Source organism: Heterodontus francisci, chromosome 13, assembly GCF_036365525.1.
Source record: "Heterodontus francisci isolate sHetFra1 chromosome 13, sHetFra1.hap1, whole genome shotgun sequence".
Classification (NCBI taxonomy): Eukaryota; Metazoa; Chordata; class Chondrichthyes; order Heterodontiformes; family Heterodontidae; genus Heterodontus; species Heterodontus francisci.
The window spans coordinates 109,921,876-109,934,551 of record NC_090383.1 but is presented as its reverse complement, the minus strand read 5'-3'; the positions used below and the strand labels follow the sequence as shown (position 1 = coordinate 109,934,551).

Sequence of the window (12,676 nt, the reverse complement as noted above, 5' to 3'; positions counted from 1 at the left end):
TAATTTGCTTTACCCTCTCAAATTCTACATAAGTCTACCCAGATAATCTCCAGAGGCTCTGAAATTTCTGTCGGTAAGCTTCAGTGAATAACTCATACACAGTGAGAATGGCCTTTTTTGCCATCTCATAATCTGCAGAAGCCTCCTCAGAAAGCATGGCATAAACTTCATGAGCTCTGCCCATCAACCTGCTTTGCATAAGCAGTGTCCAGCTTTTCTTTGGCCACTTCACCTGTTTGGCTATATTTTCAAAAGAAATTAAAAATGCCTCTACGTCTCTTTCCTCAAACTTAGGGAGGGCTTGTACAAATTTAAACAGCTTTCCACTGGGTCCTGGGCTAGAGGCAGATCTTTCCTCACCAGAATTTTCCTTGAAATCAAGGCCTCCCTTAGTTCCAGCTTTTTAACTTCGAATTCCCTTCCTTCTCTTTCTCTTTGAAATTCTAATTCAAGTTTTCTCCTAGTCAATTCTTTTTTCTGCTCAAGTTTTCTCATTTGTATTTATTTTTATTTTTCTTTATCAAGTTCAAGCTGCCTCATCTGTAACCAAATTTTAGCTAATTCAACTGCACTACCCTCTGGTCTGCTTTCTTCTTCCAATTTCAAATGGTGTGCTATTACTTCAATTATGCCTGCTTTCCTAGCTCCTGGTTTTAACTCTAAAACAAACAGTTCTGTCAAATCCTTTACTTTAACCTCCTCCTTCCCCAAAAACGTCACAACAACTGATAGAGACATTCCAGTAAAGTAAACTTTAATCTACTGCACAAGAAATGTGTTTTCTTTTACTCTTCCTTTTTCAATTATTATTACCCCACTTACAACGGTACATCGTCAGCGTTAGATTTTTCCCACAAAGAGCCCCCAGTTATATGTTACGACTGAGGTGGGAGGAGTTCATTGTTTATTCAAGTTCCACTTCTCCGCAGGTCACAACATATATTTAATTTTTATCCCAGAGTAAAACACACCAACAAAAAAATAACAAATTATCAGTTTATTATAAAACAAGTCTTAACCAGTAATGAAGTAAAGAATAAACACTCAGATTGAAATATTAAAGTTCCCTTTTTACCTTAGCCCTCACACTCACACATACACAGACACCGGTTAACCAGAAAAAAAAGGAATTTTTGTTTTGAGAGCCCTATTACAGACCAAAAAAACCACTTGGGCTGAACACTTGCTCATTCTTGAAGAAACTGTAGATGAGATATGTTGTGTTCCAAAACTGGCATACAGTCTGGCCTTCAAGTACACATAGAGGGGTCACTGGGATCTTTTAGAACACTTCTTTTCAGGGCAGTGTTGAGAATTAATTTAGCAGGCTTTTCTTCAAAGTCAGGAGAGGAGATGAGATGGATTGGCACAGTGGACTTCTCAGGGTCTTTTAGAGAGGTGCTGGAAAGCTGAGCTGGGTTGTGGTTTTCTCTCCTTCCTTGGGAATTCTCGTCTCTCCTTGGAAGTTCTCTTCTCTCTTTCTACGGGAATTTTCTTCTCTGCTTGTAAGTTCTCTGCCTTTTTATACAGTTCAACCCCAACTCAAAACAATTCAAAAACGAAACCGACAAAAGGTGGACAACATTTTGACCTCCATCAGTCTTGACCTGTCACTTCTTTGTAAACAACTTCCCCAGGTGTCCTAAGTGCTCTGTTGTTTATTGAGCTGGAAGTCAGGTGGTTTCCCGGAAAAGCTTGCTTTCCTCACAAGACCTCTCAGCGACCCTTTTAAAAAACATTTCCAGGGACTGTTTTTCAAAGTCAAGTGGCCATTACATGACCCCCTTTGAAAACTCCAAAGTTTAACATTTCTTCAATCTTTCAAAAATGAATCCTCAAAAATATATTTAACAAAACACAGAGCCACTTTTGTAACAGTAGAAGCTCGAAATTTTTAGTAAATGGTCATTTAATGGCAACAATATCAATAGCTAAATCTGCCTCTTAAAATCATCAACGAAAAGTGATCATTGTTTTGTTTCATTCTTTCACGGGATGTGAGCATCACTGGTAAGGCCAACATTTGTTGTCCACTCCTATTTCGTTGATAAATGTTCTAGAATTCTTCGAGGATGTAACTAGTAGAGTTGATGAGGGGGAGCCAGTGGATGTGGTTTATTCGGACTTTCAAAAGGCTTTCGATAAAGTCCCACATTAGAGATTAGCATGTAATATTAAAGCGCTTGAGATTGGGGCTTGTGTATTGCGATGGATAGAAAATTGGTTGGCAGACAGGAAACAAAGAGTAGGGATAAATGGTTTTTTTTCCGAATGGCAGGCAGTGACTAGTGGGGTATGCAGGGATCAGCGCTAGGACCCCAGCTATTCACAATATACATTAATGATTTAGATGAGGGAACTAAATGTAATATCTCCAAAGTTGCAGATGACACAAAACTGGGTGGGAGGGTGAGTTGTGAGGAGGATGCAGAGAGGCTTCAGGGTGATTTGGACAAGTTGAGTGAGTGGGCATGACAGATGCAGTATAATGTGGATAAATGTGAGGTACTTTGGTAGCAAAAACAGGAAGGCAGATTATTATCTGAACGGCTATAAACTGAGAGAGGGGAATATGCAACGAGACCTGGGTGTTCTCGTACACCAGTCGCTGAAGGTAAGCATGCAGGTGCAACAGGCGGTAAAAAAGGCAAATGGCATGTTGGCCTTCATAGTGAAAGGATTCGAGTACAGGAGCAGGGATGTCTTGCTGCAATTATAGAGGGTCTTGGTGAGGCCACACCTGGAATATTGTGTGCAGTTTTGGTCTCCTTATCTGAGGAAGGATGTTCTTGCTATAGAGGGAGTGCAGTGAAGGTTTACCAGACTGATTCCTGGGATGGCCTGTCTGACATATGAGGAGAGATTGAATTGGTTGGGATTATATTCACTGATGTTCAGAAGAGTGAGGGGGGATCTCATAGAAACCTATAAAATTCTAACAGAACTTGACAGGGTAGTTGCAGGAAGGATGTTCCCGATGGTGGGGGAGTCCAGAACCAGCGGTCATAGTCTAAGGATACGGGGTAAACCTCCCAGGACTGAGATGAGGAGAAATTTCTTCACCCAGAGAGTGGTGAGCCTGTGGAATTCGCTACCACAGAAAGCAGTTGAGGCCAAAACATTGTATGTTTTCAAGAAGGAGTTAGATATAGCTCTTGGGTCTAAAGGGATCAAAGGGTATGGGGCGAAAGCGGGAATAGGTTACTGGGTTGGATGATCAGCCATGATCATAATGAATGGCAGAGCAAGCGCGAAGGGCCGAATGGCCTACTCCTGCTCCTATTTTCCGTGTTTCTATGCTAATTGCCCTTGAGAAGGTGGTGGTGAGCTGCCTTCTTGAACTATTGCAGTTCATCTGGTGGAGGTACACCCACAGTGCTGTTAGGAAGGGAGCTCCAGGTTTTTGACCCAGTGACAATGAAGGAGCAGCGATATAGTTCCAAGTCAGGATGGTGTGTGGCTTGGACGGTTACTTGCAAGTGGCAGTGTTCCCATGTATTTGCTGCCCTTGCCCTTCTAAGTGGTAGAGTTGTGTTTTTGGAAGTTGCTGTCGAAAGAATCTTGCTGCAGTACATCTGGTAGATGGTAACATTGCTGTCACTGTGCGCCAGTAATGGAGGGAGTGAGTGTTTATGATGGTGGATGCGGTGTCAATCAAGCAGGCTGCTTTGACCTGGATGGTGTTGAGCTTCTTGAGTGTGTCGGAGCTGCACCCATCCAGGCAAGTGGAGAGTATTCCATCACACGCCTGACTTGAGCCTTGTAGATGGTGGACAGGCTTTGGGAGTCAGGAGGTGAGTTACTCGCCGCAGAATTCCCAGCCTCTGACCTACTCTTGTAGCCACAGTATTTATATGGCTACTCCAGTTCAGTTTCTGGTCAATGGTAACCCCCAGGATGTTGATAGTGGGGGATTCAGTAATGGAAATGCTGTTTAATGTGAAGGGGAGATGTTTAGATTCTCTCTTGTTTGAAATGGTCGTTACCTGGCATTTCTGTGGTGCGAATGTTACTTGCCACTTAGCAGCCCAGGCCTGGATGTTGTCCAGGTCTTGGTACATACGGAGACAGATTGCTTCGTTATCTGAGGAGTCGTGAATGATAATAAACACTGTGCAATCATCAGTGAACATCTCTGTTTCTGACCTTATGAATCAACAGAAGATGTTTGGGGCTCGGACACTACCCTGAGGAACTCCTGCATCGATGTCCTGGGGCTTAGATGGTTGGCCTCCGACAAACAAAACCATCTTCCTCTGTGCATTGTATTGATTGTAAAACTCTTAACAACCTTTTCTTGTTATAAACGTTTATATAAAACCTTTAGAAACATAAATGTATGTTAAGTATCTTAGCCAGAAACACATTACCGTAACCTGGTCTGAGTCTTTAAGTCCTCTGTCTACTGTAGCCAATTCCCAGTAAGTGAATTGAAACAATGTGAAATAGTTTATTCATTTAGCAGGAATCCCTCACTGAAATAGGATATTGCTAAATGGGCATATTATTGCTAAATGGGCCTGCTGACTGCAGCTGATAGGGTCTATAATATTGGTATTTTGTTGAAGCTATCAGACTATTCGATTTCAACAATAATGCTATTAACACTCTCTCCAGACTAATGCTGTCTTTCACCACAAGCAGTAACACACTCTATGCCTTTGTCCCAGAACAGCTTTGTTATTTAATCACTCCTGCCCTCTGCCCTATCACACACCTCCCTTTTGTTCTCTTCTCCACCAACCACATCCCCCCCCCACCCACACCACCCCCCCTCACCCCGCCCCTTCACTTGCTTAAAACCTAATTCTTTTCTTACCTTTGTCAGTTCTGATGAAAGGTCACAGACCTGAAACATTAACTCTGCTTCTCCCTCTACAGATGCTGCCTGACCTGCTGAGTATTTCCAGCACTTTCTGTTTTTATTTCAGATTTCCAGCATCTGCAGTATTTTGCTTTTATCCTATTTCAGCAGCTGAATGTCCTGCTGTGCATCTCCATCATTGTTTTTATTCCCAGTACCTTGTATTGCTCGGGGCTAACAGGGCTAATCCAGGGCCTGAAGCACAGTTGTGATGTTTAGCTGTTCATGTGGAGTTGTGTTTAACCTTACCTGTTCCTTTATGACTACTGCTCCGAAACTTCCTTTGGGTCGTTGATCTAAATAAAGAATTCCCGAGATAAAATAAAAGCTAATTACTATTGCTGAAGGATTCTCTGTATAGCAAACTGCTTGTAAATTCCCATCTGGAGGGACCAGGTTAACAAAGTCAGAACAAACCAGAGGAATTTTTTTAAATTCCTTTTTAAAAACCTTTTTAATTTTGTTTGTTGTTCGGTGATAATTTATTACTATTTATTACCATACAGTTATGTTAAATCTGATTTCCTGCGGCATTGCTCAGGGTGAAACTTGGTATAGGGTTTTAGCTGTTAACCTGACCAATCCCTTTAAGACTTCTTCTCAGGTGTTTCCTGCAGGGACGTTGTCTGGATAGGTCCTGAGGTCAATTAGAAGCTATGTATTGTTGGAAGTTTCTCTAGATGGGCAGCTTCTTGGTTGCACTCCGTAGGGTTTTACTTCACTTGGGTGAACCATCTCCGGCACTGAACACAGAGAAAGGGTAAGTATAGAAAGGGAAGGAAGGTTTCAGAAAATATAATGCTACTTTAACAAATGTGGGTGCATCACCAGACAACCAATCTTTGTTAACCTCCTAGCATTTGGGATTATATTCACCTTTCTAACAATTCATCATAAGGGTGATTTTATGAGTCTGTGCTGCAGATGAGTAAGGCTCCCTTGACATGCATTTAAAATTATCTTCTTTACAACAACAAAAAACCCAACAGCTTGCATTTAAAAAGCACCTTTAACATAGCAAAACATCCCAAAGTGCTTCAAAGGAGCATTATCAGACAAAAATTGACACCGAACCAAAGGAGACATTAGAACAGGTGTCCAAAAGCTTAGTCAACGATTTAGATTTTTAAGGTGTGTCTTAATGGAGGAGAGAGGCTTAGGGAGAGAATTACAAAGCTTAGAGTCTAGATGGCTGATGGCAGAGCCGTCACTGGAGGAACTCAGAGATGTACAAAGGCCAGAGTTGGAGGAACGCATTGATCTCAAGAGGATTGAATAAGATTACTGAGATAGGGAGGGGAGATGCCTCCTTTATATAAAAAGGAAGTGAGCATGCAGCTGTTATCACTGAACAAAGGGCTGGACTTTGCTTACTTTCTAAAAGAAAAACAACTTTGTTTTGGAAAGAGGAGCCAGTAGCTGCCTTCTTCATTTCCCCTGTGTAGAGTAGGACCTGGCTTCATTTAGTTACAGAGCACCACAGGATGTGCTCCTTCTTTTTCTTAACAATGAGGCTGACATCATTTTTCAGAGTGTTCATGCACAATTCAAGAGAATCCCCAAAATCCTTGATTGCCCGAGTTTGCTTGTCTAGATATATTCGCAGTATTTCAACATCATCTTCATCCTGCAACATACAGTTTAACATCTATGAACTAGAATTTCTGCAGCTATGCAAAAATACATGTACTGTTTGACATGACTGAAATTGTGGCCATAGTGTTTGATGTCTGCTTATCCCTTCCCACACAGCACAGCTAAGATTGGGACCCTGCAATGGTGGGAATCACAGCCACAAACACTTGCACTGTCACTGAACAGAAGGACAATGGTGAATCAATATGTCCTGCAGGACCCATATCCCATTCAGACTTGACTTCAATTGTTGCATGTACAACCAGGCATGTTTAAGAATTAAACTTGCACCAAACCTACCGGTGGTCGATGCCGCCTCAATCCCAGAAGTTGGTTTCGCACCCTGTTCATGCTTTGGTAAAATGTTTTAAGAGCCTTAGCAAATTCAACTTCATAGCCGGCCTTAGGTGTACCCCTACAGCCAAAGGTTTGTATGTTCGTTTGATGGAAAGACTTCTCATCAGGCCTTGGGGCTGGAGAAAAACAAAATGAGACCAAGAAGTAAGACATTGCGGGGATCAAAATTTATGTTGCTGCTACCCCATTTGCATTTAGGGAAGGGGCAGTGGGTAGTTGCACTAACTGTTGCGCTGACGTCTAGCCCAATATTTGGGTGAACCTGCATTAGTTGAGGCTCCCGTTAGAAACAGGGGGAAGCTTCTTGTGCAAATAGGAGTCAAGGGACACAACTGAGACTCCAATGTAATTTTTCTTCCCGTCTGACTGCCACCAGCTCCTACTCCTGTCCACCAACCACACACGTTAGGAGCTGGCTATTTCCAGTGGTAATTAAACGGAGCCTCAACTGCTATCTGGGTCTAACCTTAAAATTAGAGGTAGGCCATTCAGGGATAAAGTCATGGGGTGATGTCAGGAAACAATTCTTCATACAAATGCTGGTGGAAATCTGGAACTCTCTCCTCCAAAAAGCTGCTGAGGCTGCGGATCAATTAAAAAATTCAAAACTGGGATTCATAGATTTTTGTTCAGTAAAGATGCTCAAGGATATGGAGCCAAGGTGAGTAGATGAAGTTAAGATACAGGTCAGCCATGATCTAATTGAATGGCAGAACAGGCTCAAGGGGCTGAATGGTCTCCTCCTGCTCTTATGTATGATCGTATGTTCGCATGAAGCTGACGGTTACCAAAACCCATCTGAAATGTTACATAGTTGTTGCTGCAAGATCCGTACTCCATACTGCCTGCCGCTCCCCAGTACTGCTTTTTTTGATTTAATGCTAAATGCTTTACAAGAGGCCACCCTGTCCAATATCCTGCCTTTTAGGGACCGTGATTTGCACTGGCTGCTTGCATTATAATGGGGTTCCACCATGAAAATCATTTAGGTCTCACATTGACTCCTCTGGATTTCATCTGTGTTGGATCCTCTGCATCACCTACTCTATTAACACACACTCTTCCAAAATTGCCACCATCATCTTTATGGTCTTTATTTTTCTAATTTTTAATTTTTTTTTGCCAAAGCTAGAAAAAAAACTATTTTTTTCATCCTCCGTAAGGGCTTTTCCAGATGATTTCCTGAATCTGAACAAATGGCTTGGCCTGATGATTCCAGCAATGATGCTGGCTATCAGTGGCTACCAACCATGACAAAGTTAGTTCTTATTAAGAAACTGAGATGAAAGGCCAAGCCTCTTGATACCAAAATTTCAATGGAAGGATGAGCTTTTTGAGTAAAACATCCACTTGCGTCTACACATATATTGGTGGAGAAAGTTGGAAATGAGGCAATGTAAATTAGTAGGTAGTGATTACTTTTTACCAAGCTTATATTTTATAAATTTCTTGATTGTAGGAGAAAAAAGTACAGAGTTCCCTCATTTAAAGGTTCTGGGAATTAGTTCATTGCATTTTTTTTCTCCGCCTCTGGTTGTTCGGTTGAAATTCAAAACTGAGCACTTGACGTCTCAGTGGTACAGAACCTTGGTCAGACTGCCTCTGGAGTACTGTATTCAGTTTGGGCACTGACCCTCAGGAAGGATATATTGGACTTGGAAAGGGTATAGCACAGATTCAAGAGAACGTTTTTAGCCAGCACGTAACAAGCCCAATGAGAGGGGCGCAATTCTACATTTAGTCTTTGGTAATGAAGCTGGGCAAGTGGATAAGTAGAAGTGGGTGACCATTTTGGAGATAGTGAGTTTGGATACAGTTAGTTTTAGCATAATCATGGAAAAGGACAAAGATAAAACAGGAGTAAAAGTTCTAAATTGGGTGAAGGCAAATTTTAAGAAACTGAGAGGTGACCTGGTGAAAGTGGACTGGATACAGCTACTTGAAGGAAAATCAGTGGCAAACCAGTGGGAGGCATTCAAAAGTGAGATACTACAGGCACAGTGTAGGGATGTCCCCACAAAGATAAAGGGTGAGACTGCCAAATCTAGAGAACCTGGTTATCTAGAAACTTATGACAATCACAGAAAGCTTAATAGTTTAGAAAGCCTAGAGGAGTATAGAAAGTGCAGGGGTGAAGTAAAAAAGGAAATTAGAAAAGCAAAGAGAGGACATGAAAAATTATTGGCAGGTAAAATCAAGGAAAACCCAAATATGTTTTATCAGTACATTAAGAGCAAGAAGATAACTAAGGAAAGGATAGGGCCTATCAAAGTTGTACAAGGGAACTTATGTGTGGATGCAGAAGATGTGAGCAGGGTTCTTAATGAGTTTTTTGTCTCTGTCTTCACAAAGGAGAAGGATGATGTAGGCATTGTAGTAAAAGAGGAGGAGTGTGAAATATTAGATACGATAAGAATAATGAGAGAGGAAGTACTAGAGGGTCTGACATCCTTGAAGGTAAATAAATTGCCAGGGCCGGATGGATTGCACCCCAGGTTGTTAAAGGAAGCCAGGGAGGAAATAACAGATGCGCTGAGGATCATTTTCAAATCCTCATTGGATATGGGCGAAGTGCCAGAGGATTGGGGGTCTGTGAACATTAAACCGTTGTTTATAAAGGGTGCGAGGGATTGGCCAAATAATTATAGGCCAGTCAGTCTGACCTCGGTGGTGGGTACATTATTAGAATCAATTCTGAGAGACAGGATAAACTGCCACTTAGAAAAGGCGAGGATTAATCAGGGATAGTCAGCATGGATTTGTTAAGGGAAGGTCGTATCTTACTAACTTAATTGAATTTTTTGAGGAAGTAACAAGGAGGGTAGTGCAGTGGATGTAGTCTACATGGATTTTAGTAAGGCATTTGACAAGGTTCGGTATGGCAGACTGGTTAGAAAAATGAAAGCCCATGGGATCCAGGGGAATGTGGCAGGTTGGATCCAGAATTGGCTCAGGGACAGGAAACAAAGGGTAGTAGTTGATGGATGTTTTTGCGAATGGAAAGCAGTTTCTACTGGCATTGCACAGGACTCAGTGTTGGGTCCCTTGCTGTTTGTGGTATATATTAATGATTTAGACTTAAATGTGGGAGGCATGATTGGGAAATTTGCTGATTACACAAAAATTAACCAAGTAGTTGATAGTGAAAAGGATAGCTGTAGACACCAGAATTATATCAATGGTCTGGTTGAGTGGGCGGAAAAGTGGCAAATGGAATTCAATCCCGAGAAGTGTGAGGTAATGCATTTGGGGAGGGCAAACAAAGCAAAGGAATACACAATAAACAGGAGGATATTGAGAGGGGTAGAAGAAGTGAGAGACCTTGGAGTGCATGTCCACAGGTCCCTGAAGGTGGTAGGACAGGTAGATAGAGTGGTGAAGGAGGCATGCGGAATGCTTTCCTTTATTGTCTGAGGTATGGAATACAAAAGCAGGGATGTAATGCTGGAACTGTATAAAACGCTGGTTAGGCCACAGCTGGAGTATTGCGTACATTTCTGGTCACCACATTACAGGAAGGACATAATTGCTCTGGAGAGAGTAGAGAGGAGATTTACAAGAATGTTGCCAGGGCTTGAAAATCGTAGCTATGAGGAAAGATTGGATAGGCTAGGGTTATTTTCCTTAGAACAGAGGAGGCTGAGGAGTGACTTAATTGAGGTCTACAGAATTATGAGGGGCCTAGATAGAGTAGACAGGAAGGACTTGTTTCCCCTAGCAGAGAGGTCAATTACCAGAGGGCACAGATTTAAGGTGATTGGTAGAAGGATTAGAGGGGACATGAGGAAAAGCTTTTTCGCCCAGAGAGTGGTGGGTGTCTGGAATTCTCTGCCAGATCGGTGGTGGAGGCAGAAGCCCTCAACTTATTTAACAGGTACCTGGACATGCACCTGAAGTGCTGTAACTGGCAAGGCTATGGACCAGGTGCTGAAAGATGGGATTAGATTGTGCGGCTAGCTTTTGCAGCCGGTGCAGATACAATGGGCTGAATGGCCTCCTTCTGTGCCATAATTTTTCTATGGTTCTATTCCCTAGAATTATACCAGGGCTTAAAGGGTTAAATTATGAGGACAGGTTACCTAACCCTGGCTTGTATTCCCTCGAGTTAGAAGCTTGAGGGGTGATCGAACTGCCATGCTTAAAATGGTAAAGAGCTTCAATGGGGTAGATATAGAGAAACTATTCCCTCTGGTGGGGGAGTCCAGAACAAGAAGGCAAGATCTTAAAATTAGAGCTCGGCCATTTAGGAGCAAAAATCAGGCAGCAGTTTTTTCAGATAAAGGGTAGTGGAAATCTAGAACTCGGTTGTAAATAGTGGGTCAATTGACATTTTCAAAACTGAGCTCGATAGACTTTAGTTAGGTAAGAGCATCGAGGGATATGACTCAACTGAGAGCAAATGGAGATGAGGTACACATCAGCCATTACCAAACAGAATGGCTAAACAGACTTGAGGGGCTGAATGGCTTAATGCTGTTCATATATTTCTATAGATTAGTGTGTGTGAGCAGGAAGATACAAAATTAGTTCGTAGTCCCCATGGTTTATGTTAAGCAGGACTTGATCTTATGCTTGGTGATGTACATTGTGGTAAATGGAATATTAATAGAGAGGGTGTGTTGGCTCTTCAGCCTGAGCTCATTTGCAGTGGGCAGCACAATATACTCTGTTAGTTCTTCATACCATCACTCATCATTTTCTTTAAGGTGCCCTTTAGGGTTACATTGTCTCTTCTTAAGGTTCTGTTGACATCTCTCAGAAGTTCATTCTCTTGTTCCAACTTCGATAACTTGATGTACAGTTCAGAGAGCTGATCATCAGCCATCTCCTGCAACAAGACAAGAAATTTGATTGGGAAATATTGTACAGAATGTATTACATTTTTATTAGTTTTTCAACCTTTATTAAGTTTCCTGCAACACACATTCCTCCCATAATTTTCATAAAATGTGCATCTTGTTTTTCTGGATATTTGGCAATAACAGATCGGTTTAATCGAATTACAGTGTTATTGGATTTTATTTGTACAAAGCAGTAGATAATGTTTTCTAAGCTGTATCATTACATATGGGCCAGCATTTAGAAGCACCGCCAAGAAGTAACTGCTTTGGTTCCAAGACAGGCCCTTCCACGTAGCATCTACTGCTTCTTATTAAAGAGAGTTCCACACATCTATCACCCTTTGCATGAAGAAGTGTTTCCTAATTTCTCTCCTGAATTGTCCAGCTCTGATTTTAAGGTTAAGTCCCCTTGACCTTTCTCTCTATTTACCCTATCAATTCCTTTCAAAATCCTAAACACCCTATTATCAACTTTAATCTATATATTCCAGGGAATACAAGCCTAATTTATGTAATCTCTCCTCATAATTTAATTCTTGGAGCCCTGGTAACATTCTGGGGAATCTGTGCTGCACTCCTTCCAAGGCATTGTATCCTTTCTAAGGTGCCGTGCCCAGAACTGTACACAGATGTGATCTAAGCAGGGCTTTATTAATAAAACTTACTCCCATTTATACTCTAGCCCTCAAGTTATAAAGGCTAAAATGAGAGTCATAGAGTCATTTATGGCACAGGAGGAGGCTATTCGGCCCATCGAGTCCATGCCGGCTCTCCACAGAGCTATCCAGTCAGTCCTATTCCCCCGCTCAATCCCTGTAGCTCTGCAAGTCTATTTCTCCCATTAGCCATTTTGATTATTTAATGTTTCTTTGTAATTTTATGCTCCTGTCAGCGCTACTTGCTATATCACCAACCTTTGTGTCATTGGCAAATTGCAATAAATGCAAATTTATATGCCCAGTTTTGTACGTTACAAATT

General features: G+C 41.8%; 1 protein-coding gene across 1 annotated transcript in view; it reads right to left on the bottom strand.

The window, feature by feature from the left end:
- Positions 1–6,323: 6,323 nt before the first annotated feature.
- kif28 (kinesin family member 28) overlaps positions 6,324–12,676 on the bottom strand; it is a 67,845-nt gene continuing 61,492 nt past the window's right edge. Inside the window, exons 22-24 of the mRNA XM_068045704.1 lie at positions 11,540–11,684; positions 6,800–6,972; positions 6,324–6,491 (exon numbers count right to left, since the gene is read on the bottom strand). Coding sequence (XP_067901805.1) covers positions 6,324–6,491; positions 6,800–6,972; positions 11,540–11,684 — 486 coding nt within the window. The remainder of the gene's footprint in view (positions 6,492–6,799; positions 6,973–11,539; positions 11,685–12,676) is intronic.